At 42.7% G+C, this 15536-nt stretch overlaps 1 protein-coding gene across 1 annotated transcript in view; it reads left to right on the plus strand.

The window, feature by feature from the left end:
* Positions 1–1007: 1007 nt before the first annotated feature.
* WASH1 (WAS protein family homolog 1) overlaps positions 1008–15536 on the plus strand; it is a gene marked incomplete at its 3' end in the record, with an annotated part of 28863 nt that continues 14334 nt past the window's right edge. Inside the window, exon 1 of the mRNA XM_009869174.1 lies at positions 1008–1151. Within this exon, the coding sequence (XP_009867476.1) occupies positions 1009–1151 (143 nt within the window). The remainder of the gene's footprint in view (positions 1152–15536) is intronic.

The raw sequence follows: 15536 nt of genomic DNA on the forward strand, positions 1-15536 counted from the left end.
GGCTGCCAGCCAGGGTCAAACCATGACAGCACTCTACTCTGTTCATTAATCAGGCTGTCTTAACAGTAATGTGTTTGTGAGTTTACAATTTCTAATGTGCTGCTTTATATCCTCCTCCATGTCCTGGGAATTTTTTTGTTGTTTTCCTGAGTAAAAACATGTGAGGCAGACTCTTTGGGAACTGCTGAAGGAGAGATGAGCATGGCTGACAGTGGAAATGTGGGTGATGCATGGTCTTCTCCTGGCTGAGTGGTGACGTTGGCCCAGCTGCATGTAGGAGTATGTGTACTGCTGTGGTTCACGTGTCGAACACAGGCTGAAAGATTCCAGTGACTGTTCAGGTTTCGTAGGTGAAAGGAACCTAAATAAAGAGGCTTCTTTCGGGATAGTTACTAAGGAAGAATCCAGTCACCAGAAGCAACAAGGAGCTCCTGGGAGTCTCAGAATGGAAGAACTCTCATTAACCTACTTGGAGCAAGGGCATGTGTGCACATGCACGCTCTGTAGTCTCATAGCTGCTGTTCTTGAAAGGGAGCAGTGGCTGTGTTTCTTGGACCAGAAGTGTGAGATGAAATACTGCGTTTTGCTAATAGGGTTAAATGACCTGAAATATTTCCTTCCGGAGTATGACCATGGTAAGAGGGGACTGGGTAATTTCGGATGAGTCCTTTTGGCACCGTGAGCTAACTGCTTCAAACTGCAGTCTTTGTTTTCATTGCACTACTGAGCAGGGATTTGTTAAGTATCATGCTAAAAATAAAATCATGTTTCCCAAAAGCATTCAGATAAGCAAGAGATTCCCACTTCACTGTAGCTGCCTTGGATTTATTGAAAATCCACTCTGACAACCTTACTACTTGTGCCTTTCTTCTCAGCTCACCAATTCTGTTGCAAATGCTGTCCTAAAATAGCAAGAGGAGCAGAGAGTGGAAGTCTCTGAATAAAAGCTGTGATAAAATGGAAGTGTGTTCACTGCACTAACCTATTTGCTTTTTCCTTTTAGGCACAATGACTACAGTAGCCCAGAAGCACTTTTTGGAAGGGCAGACATACTCAGTCCCCCTGATCCAACCGGACTTACGCAGGGAGGAGAAAAAAAAAGCGGATGCACTTCAGTATCTGCAGAAGGTGTCGGGTGATATCTTCAACAGGTACGGGGCTGTCACATGGGGCTGGGGGCTCAGCATTCACCAACAGGAGACAGAGTGCCGTGATAAGGTTGCAGCAGTGAAAGAGGGTTGCATTGGCAAGCAGTGGAAGTCCAGAAAAGGGTTAGAGAAGGACCAGATGCACTTCAGTAGAAGTTTCTTGGATTTGGGCCTGTCAAATTTAAGTGTGATGAAATGGCTGCACAGGTTGTTTGTTATTAGTTGTTTTTATGCAGTGGCAGACTCCCACAGTTTGCATTACTGGTTCTGGTGCAATTATCCTTTATTCCTTCTTGCTCATTTTTTAAATGGGAGACTTTCTCATTTAGAGTGTCTTGAAGATATTCTTTTTGAGTCATTGTACCTGGAGCAGTGGAGTAGAAAATGTCTCTTTGTTCTGATCTCTGGATCTTAAAAACTGTTGTCTTTGGACTTCTGTTGTTTCACTCTTCTGTTTTTGTATGTGAGGAGGGCTAAGCACACAAGAGTGCCTGCTCTTCTCACCATGGACTTGTAATCCATATAAGTGATCTCTTCAGGGATTTGACCCAGACTTACCTATGGTCATCTTCAGGATGGGTTCTATAAGAGTACCTACATAGCACATCAGAGGGATCCCTGTGTTTGCCTGCCATGGTTCTTTTTTTCATGTGATGCTATCTTCGATATCTCAGTGCCCTGAGATGATGTGTTGTATCATTGGTGTAGAAACAGATCAGCATTTATCTTCTCATGGCCTGATTAGCAAAAGCACTTGTTTTAGTTTCTGTGGGAGCTGTGACTACCTAGTTTGATTTATTACGGCATTCTTTCTTAGTTTGAGTTTTTTTTGTTTTTAAAGGGCAGGTTAAAGTTCTTCCATTTTTGGTCCTGCTGCACTGAAGGGCAGCCTCTAGGGAAAGGGTAGTCACTAAGGCTGAGCTCAGGTCATTCAGGGAAATAAAGGCTTTTCGCTGGAATAGTTGTTGTGTGGGCAAGGGCTGTGTGTAGGCTGGATTAGGTTGAACACAAGGTCTTATTCTTTTATGAACTTTTCAGTGTAGGACCATTTATGAGAAAGGCTGGGAGAAGACTTTATAGAGCTGCCAGAAACATGGGAAGGCACCTCTCAAACTTGGAACTGGTTGGCAGTGCTGCCCTTATCTGTGGGGTGAATAAAGCTGTTGATAAATTGGGAGCGGTTCTTTCTCTGTCTATTTTTTTTCTTTTCTTTCATTCTCCTAGTCACTGCTTTGTAACATAGTACCCTGTAATTTCCCCTGAGAGACAAGCCTGCTGTTTTGTATGCAAGTCACTCCTAAGTCCTGAACAGTGACTGTGATGCTGTTCCCTCACTCTTTGGTGCACTCATGACTTTTTAATTACCAATTTTTTCCAACAACAGAAGGTTTCATTGGGCTATTTGTTTGCTTTGCCTTTCCTCTGAGGTCTCGGCTCTCTGATATAATTAATAGCTATTTAGTAATCATGCAGGCGTCTGATTAAGAGTTCCATGACCTTGGTTGTTCCATGCCAATCAAGGGGAAAGCTCTGAAGGTGAGAACTTTGCCACTTACTGAAGAGTGACCTTATATCTTCCCTTACCTGAGATAAGGCGACTCTGTCTTCCATTTCCAGGAAGGAGCTGCCTTACCTGGGGAAGCTGACTGCTCTGAGCTGCCAAACAGCAGCTTGCAGTGTTGATGGAGAGGAAACTTGTTCAGTGTGGCAGAGTCAGCTGAGTGTGTCAAACTCATTACCTCTGTTCTACAAAGATGCAGACATTCTGCGGTTGTTTTGTGGGAACAGTTGGATTGGTACAGTGCTTTCGAGAGTGGCAAGCCAATTTGTAATGTGTTGAAGGTGGAGTGAAAGAGTCTGTCTCCCTCTGTATGGAAAAAGGAGTCTTTCCACAACCAAATCTTTCTTTCCATGTTAGCTGGTCAAAGCTTCTGCTTTAAGTTGTTGCTGACATGACAGTTGAGTATAAATTCTTAAAACTAACACATCCATCCATTGTGCAAGGAAGACGAGGTTTTTCTAACTCTATCTGAAAACTGACTGAAGGCAACCATGATACTGTTGTGGTTGTAGAGAAAATATTCCCCGGGCCAGTTACTGGCTGTGCACAAATGGCAGTGGTGAACAGTGCCTGTGGATTCAGTCTTCTCAAGGGGATACAAAAAAAGTCACCTTTGCATCTGGAGAACCGGGAGAAAGAAGCTTTCTTCCCTTTCCTCTGGTGTGGGGAATCTGGGAAATAGCCCATGGGACATGTCTCTGCCAAGCTGTCTTATTTCCAAATGTTCTCAAACAGGCTGAGTGACTATTAAATTTAACTGTGGCAAGGTAGGTGGTGATTGAGGCTCTTTGCAGAGTTCCTTCATTTGTAGAGAATCGAGGGATGTGCCAGTGCAAAAAAACCCGGTTGCCTATGGCTGAGACCCAGAGCAGACCCACTGGGAACTGCCTTGGAGAGTAGGTCTAGCAACCCATAGCAGCTAAACCTCTGTGCCTTGCTAACAGCACACCTGGACTGCGATCTGGAATGGCTAAGAAGGATCAGGGAGTAGCTCAGCATCCCTTTCTGTCGTTTTCCTAACCCTAGGAAGCAGGGACCCATCCAGCCTCTTCCACGTGGAGAATGGCGAAGAACCGTGTCCTACAGAGGGAGGGCACAGACCTGGGCAGGCTCATGACTGTATGGATTGATGTCTTAGGTCAGTACTACCAGCAGCCCCATCCTCTTGCAAGTCCTGTCCTCTTGCTGCTGGTATTCATACTGTGAGGAGATCAAGAAGCTGCATGTACTTTCCAGAGTTATATTTTGGAGTGATGGAAATTTTAACCTTGTATATGTTAACTGAATTCATGTAATTAATCTGCTGTGGAAGCGACAGTAAAGATCAGATTCATTGCCTGTAGCTACTGAGATTTTAATACATATCATTACTGCTTAAAACATAAATATTCTAACATAGCCAATCTGACATAATATCTGTATGAATTTAACTCCTGGAGTTGTAAGGAGAGCTTTTGATATAGGTCGCAGGAGGCAGAATGACCAATTTAAACACTCAGTTAACTGGTAGTCTTTCATTTCTGGTTTTTTTCTATCATTACCAGCATTTTCTGGATGAGAGCTTGTGTTGGAATAGTTTGTTGTGGAATTTTTTACAGGAGTGTTACTGCGATAAGTACTTCAGATAGATGCTGGGTTTAGCTATCCTGAGATGCCCACTTCATTATCTGGGCTTATCAAACCCTTTGGGATTTCTATTTCTGAGGAGAATTTTTGTTGCCAGGAGATGTTAATGACCTCTAATATGTCGGTTCATTATTCAGAGCGTACACTTTTGTATAACAGATTTGTGGAAAATTGACTATGCAAATTATCTCATGGAGTGTTAACAGCAGTAGAAACAAAATAAATACTTGAGGTTGGAATGTTGTTATCAAGGTCCCACTCTCCTTTGCCTGTGATCCAACCACAGAGTTGTCCAGCGTACAAAATTTCTCATCCACAGTACTTTGGTAAACAGGCATATCCTTTTTGTTCCTCCCCAGCTAGATTCAAATTAATTTCATATTAAATATTTGAAAAGGGCTTTAATATTAAAGAAAGATTTCACTGAGAGCCGCACTTCTGAAAGCAGTGGTTGGAAAACAAAAGCCCTGTGGAGATGCTGCCAGGTGTGGGGAGGAAGCCTGGTAAGTGTGTGATTAGAGTGGCTGATTGGGCAGCAGAGCCTTAAGGGATGTTTGGGACAGGAGTGGGGTTGACGTGTGAGTAGTCCTGAAATTGAAAATACAGACAAAACCGTAGTCATGAGGTGCATTTGGGTGCTCTCCCCTCCTTGTCTTAAACTTATTAGTGTGATTAGTCAGGATGATCAGTAGTGGAAATGGGTGATTGAATGTATCCATAAGAATGTAGTTGATTTAAGAGGTCTGTGGAATGTATCATTAAAGATTTGTCGAAACTTGCAAAAAAAAGTGTCTTGCTTCTAGTTGTGCCGTGTTGTTTGTTCTGCACTGTGGCTCTGGGGTGCGGCTTGGAGCTTGGAGCTTAGTTGTTCCTCTCCTGGCTGTAAGGATTTGGTCTTATTAGGACAAGAGCTGTCGAGAGGACTCCATTGAGATGAGCCACCGTTTAGGTGAGTTTGCACCAGGAGGCAGGCTGTAGCACAGACAATCAGTTTTTCTCCAGTTATTTTGAGAGTGGTACGGCTCTTGTTAAGCATCGAGTCACCTCATGGTACTTTTGAAGTTGTCCTAGAGGTCATCTGAGAAAGGATGCTAGATCTAGTTTAATTTCAGATACCTCTTTTGAGGGGCTGTAGGAGCAGTTATTTGCTGCCTGGAACATTAAAGAGAAACAGTGAGGTGAAAGGAGCACATGGGCCTGCAGACCGTGAGGACGTAGAGGTTGGGGAAGATATGGAGGAGTTTTGCCTGAAGGTGTTGTTTTGTTTTGGTTTTTTTCTGGTAGAAGCATGTCCAAGTAAAGTGGATTTTTATATTTTTTTATCAATTTCTTAACCGTAACACATGATTTGTAAGGAACTGCTCATTTGTTTTAGCCTTCTTGTCCTCCAGAAGCTAAATTTGACACCTTGTAAAGGTGTAGCTTGGGAGAGGTTCCAAGCTATTGCGAAGACTTTAGGAGATGATATATGAGGGTCAGCATGCCTGGAAGGTTGGTGGCAGCTGGTAGTAGCAAGCACCCTACGCCCACAAAAAGAGATGAAGGGGTAGTGACTGTTCTGCAGGAGTCCAGTTTACAAGTCTGTCTTGATGCTGCTGAAATCCCAAAGCTTAAAATCTAGTGGGGTCTGGGTCTCAGGCTTAGTTAAGATGCCTTGACAGCCCATGGAGTGGGGCAGAAGGTGGGAAGTGGCACAGAGCCAAGCGGTCACAGCTTGAAATGAAATGGGAATAGTAGGAGAGAGGATACTGAATGGTATTAGGACATGAAAAGATATTTCCTTCAAAATGAAACAAACGTGGTGGAAAATTAACAAGACAGGACTCTTGCTTGTCTCAAAGTGCTAACAATCTGTCTTTTGGACTTGCAGAGATTAAATCTGGCTTGAAGGAGAGAAACAGAACATTGAATTTGATTCTGCGAGTGAGGTGCTATTTATGACGTTGCCACTGAGATGTGGTGGTGGTTACTTAAGCCCTTGCTCTAAGTCTAGTAACCACAGCTCTTCCACGTTAGCAGTCTGTTTATCTTGGAGTCCTGTTCGCCCAGAAGGAGAGTGATAAATCTGATCTGCCCTAAGTGATTGAAAGGAAGGCTTGAACTTGATAGGAGAGCTGTAGCCTTCTGTACATTAACAAGGTGTTCAGCATTGCAATTTAAAGAAATGATTGAAGCTCTTTGCCTTCACTATCATCCTCCAAGCAGACTTAAACTTTTCAAACCCAATGGTGGATCTGCAAATAGTGGTATATACTGGTCCAGCATTAAAGCAAAGTGTTTCTGAAAGCGTGAGGTGAGTTTCCTTTAGCTATAGAACGTATTCTATGGGGAAAAAGGGCTCTTTATGCTTGATTCTGCTTCTGAAAAGAAAATGATGGAATATTGTGTCCAGGATGCTGAAATGGCCATCCAGGAGCTCAAAGGAAATGCAAGCTTTACACATAGCCTCAGTCACTAAGAATAAAATGAGTAGCTTAGGTGCAATCATGCTAAGCTGCTGATACATCAATTTGCTGTGGGTAGTAAAAAAGGTGAAGGATAATGTAATAGTTGCTGTAGAGGTATTCTCCCACTTCTGGAATTGATCTCAGGGCTGTTGAGCAAAAGCAAGTAGGCAACAGTTTTAGACTTAATGGAGTTCATAATAACTTTCTGATTTAATTTTATTTGCTTTTTGTTAGTACTTTCATGTGTTTGTAGGCTAAAATCAAGTGACTACCATCTATAGACTCTCTATGACTCAGCAAAACTTTTCTAAAATGTTCTAAGAACTAAGATTTTAATACAAGAGATGCCACATGTAGTAGCTACCATTTGTTATTCAAAGGCCATGTTCCAAAACAGATAAAGCAGTTTCAAAACCATCTATGGAAATAAAGTGTGTAGCAGCAAGAGGCAAAAGAAGCAAATGTTAGACCAGTTTGTGGTGGAGGTAGTTAATTATCTTGATGAACATTGCCTTCTTTCACCGACAGTTACTTTAAAACACAGTCAATTTGAGGACAGAGCTGTGACTCAGTCAGAGGATGGATCACTTTGTGTGCCCTCTGCTGCTATGAATTGGTTCAAACTTCGGTGAGCTATCTTGTAACAAAAAGTACAGAGTATAATTACCCCTACTTTTCCCTGCTTTAGGAAGTGGAAGCCCAAGAGGACCTCTGCTATTGACAAGGTGTAACTTTTTGCTTACTAAACTGTTTCTGGATTGAAAAGGCAATGTGTGAATAGCCTGGAGCCCTGAGCTCTGTGCAATTTCAGTGAAATAACCTTCTTTGAAGCTGAGCGCAGAAGGTCTGAACCAGCTGATGTTTGCAGGGGCTTATGGGCTTCAGAAGTGCTGACACATTAATGCAGTGAGGTTTTAGATGGCTGAAAGTTGTAATATTCTAGAGCGTGAGAGTAACGTCTCCAGAAATAGCAATGATGGTGTTGTGTCCATAACAGTCTAAACGTATGTGAGAATAGAGTTCCACACTGAACCCTAAAGCAGGCTTTTCTGCATAGTGAGAGCACTGAGAGCCCTTTGAGAAAGAAGTAAAAGAATAATTTTGGCAGGGCATGGAAGTGGTGGCATCCTTACTGCATGCCGGGAGGACTTGTTCTGGTGAGCAACGCAAGTCTTTACAGTGGGTCCAAGCGTCCACCTGTGCATGTTTATTTTTGGTTAATTCTGAAGCCGTAGCTGTATACACGTGTTGATACCTTTTCCACGCTCAGCTCTCAAATATTTTTCTCCCTGGTTCAGACAGGTGCAAACACGTGAATCACTTGTTTGTGGTCTTCAGAAACGTTCAGGAGTGCCTGAAAGCTAGCATTGGGTTGGAGGTAGGCAAACAGCATTTCACTGTGTGCGTGGTGGGAAGGTGTGGTAGTGAAATGAGTTTTAGAGGGTAGGGGGTGGATGTGTTGGGTTACACTGCATCTATGGCTGTGTTTTGCTAACAGGACTGGTGCCAGCCCCTCAGTAAGTTAGTGGGATATCATCAATTCAGGGTCCAGGCAGTAAACTGGAGAGCAGAGGTGGGACTGACCTCCCAGCCACGCTTGTGAGTGGCTGGTGGAAAGAGGTCTCGTGGCCACAGTCCTTTAGCATGGGAGTGTTAAGTGTGCTTCCCTACATCTTCCCACTGTTGTGGTGCCCTGAGAAGGTTCTGCAGGAAAGCTCTGAAACTCTGCTCATTATGCAGCTGAGTAAACTTCCTTTCCTTGAAGTACTTAGGGTAGCTGTGGCTTGGAAGGATCCAGATCCACTTGATGGACGATGCGGTGGCTGAGATTTTGGCCAGCAGTAAGTCACGTATAAATTACTAGAGCATGAGGTGGCTGTCAAGTGACTGAGATTTCAAAAAGGTCTTATGAACTTCCCCATCCAGAGAGGCATTCCCTTCCCCCTCAGCCCCTTACCCCAAGCGGCTGTAGCTGTTCCTCTCTGGAAATATCCAAGGAGAAGCAGATCATAACAACAAGTCAGTGCATGCCTCACAGCAAAAGAAATGTTCCCTCTTTTCTAGTTCCTTAGCCTGCAGGTTTGACAATATTGTCAAATTGTCCCACTCCCACTCTTCTTGATGCAATTGCCATGTCGTTCTGTTCTTATACAAAGTGATAGCTCTACCTTCTTAACCAGCTTCAGATGCTGGACTCTCACACATGTTTTGGAGTAATTTTCTGTTCCTGTGGAGTCATTTTCTGTTCCTATGGATGAGTTTGGTCTACTCAGTCAGCCCTGGAGGAAAAGATGCAAACAAGTCACTTTGTTTTACAGGCATGACTTCCATCAGGGATCGAGCATGGAGAAAACTGTCTGGAAAATAACCCTGAGTGGTTTGAAATGTGTATTACAGGCTTCCTCCTATATATAAATGGGAGTGTGCACACTAAGGGAAGAGTTGCAGGAAGAAACACCAGTGTTCAAAGATCTGTTCTTCACACTTGGCTGGCAGATTAAATTCTCTTTCCATGATCCTTCTTTCTGACTAGCTGTGGTGCTGTCACTGGGCTTGTCCAAATGGCATGGGTTAGAATCTGGGTGTAAATGCAGCTGACAGTTGAAACAGACCAGTACTTTTGAAGACAGCAGATCCATTTGCACACTCTAATAAAGGGGTCCTTGTTTTAATTCCATCTAAATCCCCCAGTCATTTTACAGAGAGAATTCACCATGCTGTGGCATTAGGGAGAGAAGGGAATAAAAATTATTTCTGGAGATGGGGATGAAGGATTCAGATGGTAAAGTGTGTTGAAGAGAAACCCCAGGTGGGTAATTTAGTATCTTCTGAGTTGGAGTCCATTCTTAATTTATCCAAGAATATGATCCTTATTCTGGATTAATACATGTTTTAAAATGCAAATGCCTGGTTTTGTTTTACTTCTAGGACTTTGGGTTTAGATCTACCATCAGAGCTGAATAAGATGTGCTTGATGGGCTTAAGAGGCATAACAGGACCTTCCTTTTAGGAGAGGAAGCAAAGCCGTTGCACTTCTGCTGTGTGGTAGTGCAAAAATCTGATTATCTATTAAATATATATAACATGCCAGTTGTTCCAGTGGTTCAGCACCAAGAAATGAGGAAGTTCACGGTCTCCACTGTTCAGTTGTCTCATTGATTCCAGAATGAATTCAGACTTTGTGTGACTTTTTTTGAGGAATGGAGGGTGAGAAGCTTAGGAGCTCCTGTTGGGTTACTGAGCATGAAGCGAGGTTTTCTTTGTTCCTTCTAGCACATGAGTGATTTAGAGGGGAAAAAAACCATGAACACCACCATAGCCAAAATCATGCTGTTCATTACACTTCATGTTTACTTTTAGCTGGGATGAGGGGTTTAGCTGCTCCTAAAGGCATTGATCCATGAGAACATTCGATGTGTGAGTATGTCACAGGGCAAGTGGTTAGCTATTGCAATTTATGAATTTACAGTCCTAGGATAGAGAAGGAGGTTTAAAAAATAAAATGTGCAGATTTGTTCTGCTATTGTTGTGAAGCTAATATTTCCATTCTTCCCGACTATTTACAAGTCACTGCATGGGGAAGATGAGTTTAAAAAAGACAATGAGGAAAACAAAATCATAGAATCATAAAATCATTTTGGTTGGAAAAGACCTTTAAGATCGAGTCCAACCATTAACCGAGCAATGTCAGGTCCACCACTAAGCCATGTCCCTGAGCACCCATCTACATGTCTGTTAAATACCTCCAGGGATGTTGACTCCACAACTTCCCTGGGCAGCCTGTTCCACGTGTCTGGAACTGCTCTAAAGGTGATGTCTGATCGCTGATGTGCCGCAGACTGTTTCATTGAAACGACAGAGCAGCTGTCAGTCCAAGCAGAGAGGCATTGGCTCTTTGATGCTACTAGAAAAATCTCTGCCTTGGGCCCCAGATTTTTTTGGGAGAAGTAGCTAGAAGTTCCTCAGGAAAATAAGAAAGTGCTGCAATCACTCAGGAAAGGTGTTAGACGGATAACGTGTCATAAAGAGTTACTGTCATTTGTTGAAGAAGCACTTATGCTCAAATTAGCTTGTTGATGGGCATATCGTAGAAAGGACCTTTTGAGATTTGAGCGTGACTGCAAGTGATTGTAGGAAAATGAAGAAGTAACACTAAACAACTTCTGTTTCTGAAGAGCAAATATTGTGAAATAAAAAGCTCCATATGCAAATAATATGAAAAGAAATCTTTAAGAGAAGATTGTAAGAGAGACCTCTTTTGAAACAGAAGAATTTGTTACGAGAAGTTGAAGCTGGAAGCATGGGTGAGAAAGGAAAAAGATGTAGTTAATGAGGTTTGTAACAAGCAAAGGGCTAGCAAACTGTTTCTGAGAAATTATCTTATGCATTTGGGCTTGTTTTCATTGTAGCAAAATTTTGGGGGAATCTACACCAGCGCTCACAGGATGCTGAAGGAGGATTATTGACTGTTGAACAGAAGCAGCAAGTGGCAGTGTTTACGTGGGGAGAAGTATCTAAAGAAAAATCGAAAGGGACTAGAAGAAATTTGATTGAATCGTAAGCTGTTCAAAGTACAGTGATCACTGCAGCAGATATGGTGAGCAGAAACACAGTATTGAGAGCAAAACAAAATGACCTGGTACTCCAAGTCATCCTTCAAAAACTAGTTGAGTCCTTTACTAAGTATCTGATGACAACCTTAACAGGACAGGACAAAGTGTGGAAAGACCATGGGGGCAGACCCTTAGTACGAGGGGTAAGTCAGAAAGGAGCTGAAATGAGAGATGAAATGCAGTTGGCTGTGAGGATTTCACAGCTGATGAAACAGGCTGCTTAATAGCAGCAAGTCCTCTTTCTTAGTTAGACTTTCCCTCTTCTGACAATGCAAGTCCAGTTGTGCAGGACAGTGGCTTTTGTAGAGACTGATACTAGTTAGTGACTAAATGTAAATGATACATTAAATGTACCTTGTAAATGATACTTGTAACGATGACTCTTAAGTATCTGTTATTGAGAGGGGAACTGACTGTTCTGTTATTGAACAGTTCAGCTTGTGCAGCGCAAGTCAACTTGTGTGTGATTGCCATCAGCTACTGGGTAGTTGGGAAAATTTGAAAGTCAATGCAAAAACCTTCAAGCTTGGATCTTAAAGAGAGGATGTATTTTTGGATACAGAGAAAGAAGTGCTATTGGAGGGAATGGCCAGTGTTTTGCATTGGTGCTTGCTGGCTGTAATTTATTCTAGAGAGCAGCAGTGGGATGGATTTGGCAATGAGGACGCACTCAAGAATGTAGAAGTACTTGCACAGTTGGTCTTAAACTCATTAAAGCTGAAAATTAAACAACTACTGAAATATATATGTTAACTCCTGTGACTTAAAGCAAAAATTGTTCAAATTAGTGAATGATGGACTGAAAATTTGGTCTGCTGGGAGCGTACTGTGAATTTCTCCAGATTTCATGGGGACAAACAATTCCACTCTTGGTTCGAAAAGCAACCAAGACGTAATAATGCTTGGAAATTGCTTTGAGATATTTGGGTGAAAATATATGAAGATCTAATGATATTTGATTAAATGCAAAGAAAAGCAATGCTTTTCTTAGGGGATGATTAGTTTTTGTACTTCTATCACAAGGAATCATTTTCCACTCTGGAGATGGGCATGTTTTGATCAGCATTCTTATTCTTGATGACAGTGGCTTATTTTTGGTAGTGGAGATAAACAGATGAGGAGCAGCATTTGTGCTGTGTTGGTGTAAAAAGCCTCCATCCCAACAAACGAGCAGGACCACAGCTTGTCTAGTACATCCAACCTTACTTTAGGGCAAGCCTAGTAGTAGAACCTTTAGAGATGTTCGCTAAATCACTTCTCACATGTGCACAACTGGGTACTCTTCACTTTGAATCAAGAAAACTGATTTAAAACCATTTGGAAAGCATGGAGGGAAGCTAGGAATAAAGAGGAACTTCCTGATCTTCTGCTATAAACCCAGCTGTTCTCCTGTTCTGCAGTGTTGAGTCAGTGTGGACTGACTTGCCAGTGGGGAGGAAGACTCTACAAATGTTACTGTTCCTTCCTGATGTAGTGAGGCATCCCTGGCTCAAGCAAGGCACAGACTAAAAGGGCTGGGGAGGCTGCTGTGGTCTTGTCAGTGCTGGCCTGAAGCTCAGCAGACACCTCAGTTTTGGCTGGTGGCTTATGCGTTTCCCTTGCAACCCCACCTGGGAGGAGGCACGGATCAGACACTTAAATTTAGGCTAATCTGTCTCCTGAGACTACTGCTGATAGGAAATGTAGTGTTCACAGAATCGTAGATTTGTTGAGGCTGAAAAAGACCTCCAAGATCATCAAGTCGAGCCGATGACTCAACAGCATCGGAACGGCTAGACCATGGCACTAAGTGCCACATCCAGCCTCTCCTTAAACACCTCCAGGGAAGGTGACTCCACCACTTCCTTGGGCAGTGCATCCCAGTGCCTGAGCACCCTCTCCGTACGGAAGGGCTTCCTGTTGATTCCGAGTGAGTTGCATAACAGAAGCGCTGTTCATGTAGGATCAGATGTGGTGCCCAAGTAAAGACTGGGAAAACTCTACTCTCAGTGATCCAGAGGAATCTGAAGCCTTTTTAAAGGTTTTAGGTCACCCTACCCCCAGATACAGGGCAATTCTCCACTGCTTCCATTTGCTGTGACTCTGGTGTTAACGCATTTTGTGTTTAATGGGGACAGAGAGGGGCATCTTTGGCTTTTCCAATAAAGGAGATTTGATGGGAGAAGGAGAAACCTGATGTTTGTGCACACAGCTGATTAATTTTAGGTTACAAGGTGCCAAAACACCTTCTCGAGCTATCTGCCAAATAAGATTCATAACTTGAAGCAACCTGGAAACGAAACCTCGTTCTGACAGTCTCATAAAATTCTGTACAGAAAGGATTAGTTTTCCTTTCAAGAGTGGCTAAAAAAAAGAGAGAAGAAATGAGAGGCGGAGGGAACAAACCAACCACTTCAAGCTATTACTACAAAAGACTGAGCTTCAGGCAAGCAAATACCTGTGAGAATTTTGCAAGGATGAGTGAAGACTATATAGATAAGAACCCAGTGACTAGTACTTTGCTAATAACTTTTACTAGTTACAGTTACTAGTTGTGCCAACGAAACTCCAGCAGTACTTGGTAGAAGAACCAATTTTTTCACATTACTTCTTTTAGAGCATCCTTCCCAAAGGCTATCACCATGATGGTAGAACCTGTTGTATTTATGTATCTTGATGTTATTAACGGAGTAGTTTGACGCAGAGTGGCCTGTATAGTTTAAATAGACAATCTAGTTGTGTAATTTATTTGCAAATACAGACTTTCTAGTTAGTATATCTTTCTTCTGAAAAACGGAAGGGGTTCACATTCAGATCAGTCAGTGGTGGAAGGCAAATAAAAAGATTGGAAAGTTAAAGAACTTGTTTGTGACTTTTTCTGGAGAGAGAACAAGCTGCAGAGGAAGAGGGAGGAGGGTGCTGTGATGATTGGTCAAAATTATTAAGCTTCCAGTTTTACATAAACTTAATTCACAATAGCGGCAGCACCTTGTGAAATGAAAGATTAAAAATCAAAATTATTTTTTTTTGTGTGTGTGTGTGAGAATATGACTTGTGGAGAGTGATGTGTGCCAGATCCTGCTGAGGATAACCTGGCAACCTTGATCACCCTCCAGTCTACAAAGCTGTTTGGCACCCCAGGCATGGGGCAATATATGAATGCTGAAACACCTGCAAATCAGGCTCGAGAAGCAATCAAAGTGTGATAAACATTAATTAGTATAATACCCAAACCTTTAAGGGAGGAAGGAACGCTGATTACACTGTCTCACTTGGGATTTCTGACTGTCAGAGATGGTATATGATAACAGTTTCTGATTACACTTACTCAGACATGAAGTAAGACTTTAAGAAGTGCTTAAATATGGAGAGAGAAGAACAGAGAGTAAACAAGTTGGTCTTTCTTCTAGTGGTTGAGCGTCTTTGGCTTTTTATAAAAGCATGCCTTGTTGCTTTTTGACTTTCAAATGGCTTTGCAAACCATATTTGAGCGCTTCTTGGGCTCGCTGTAAACTGTAAATGTCTCAGCAGCCTTTCTTTTGCTCCCTCTGTCTTGATGTTGCCAGCTGCTGGGGCAGAGGCACCGAGGGGAAGTGGGGCTTGGGCTTCTCATAAGCTGTTTCTGACTGCGCTGGTCATTGCTGCATGAGCACCAAGCTGGCCACCGCAGCGTGTAAGAACATCCACGTGCGATAAGGCTGTTTGTAAAGCACCCTCCAGCACCTCATAAAACGTTATCCTTTGTTAGCCAGCCAGAACACGCTTAGATCTTCTAGACTAGCACCCTGGGCCTGCTTCAGTCTACTGGATTGTGCATCAAACCCCTGAATTTCGGGTAGCCAAAGCCAATGCGTTGATGTTTCTCCATCACTTCAGCAGTCTGAAGAGCCATAAAAGCCCATGGACTTTTTTTCAAGAAGATTCTTGGACAAATTAAAACTTGAAAAAGTTTGAGAATTTTTTCTTCTCTGTGGCATACAAGTAGAAGAGAGCAGTGGCGTCGTTGGTCCCAGGAAAGAAGTGGATGAGGAAGGGGCTTGGTAGCCTGAGAGGAAAGATAGACATCTAGCTCCTTCAGCATCACCACCTGCTGCTGCTTTCATTATGAGGTGATGTTTCCTCTCTCCTGGCAGGTAGTTTCTCCTCATCTCACGAGTGGTTC

The sequence above is a fragment of the Apaloderma vittatum genome, unplaced genomic scaffold, assembly GCF_000703405.1.
Source record: "Apaloderma vittatum isolate BGI_N311 unplaced genomic scaffold, ASM70340v1 scaffold11955, whole genome shotgun sequence".
NCBI lineage: Eukaryota > Metazoa > Chordata > Aves > Trogoniformes > Trogonidae > Apaloderma > Apaloderma vittatum.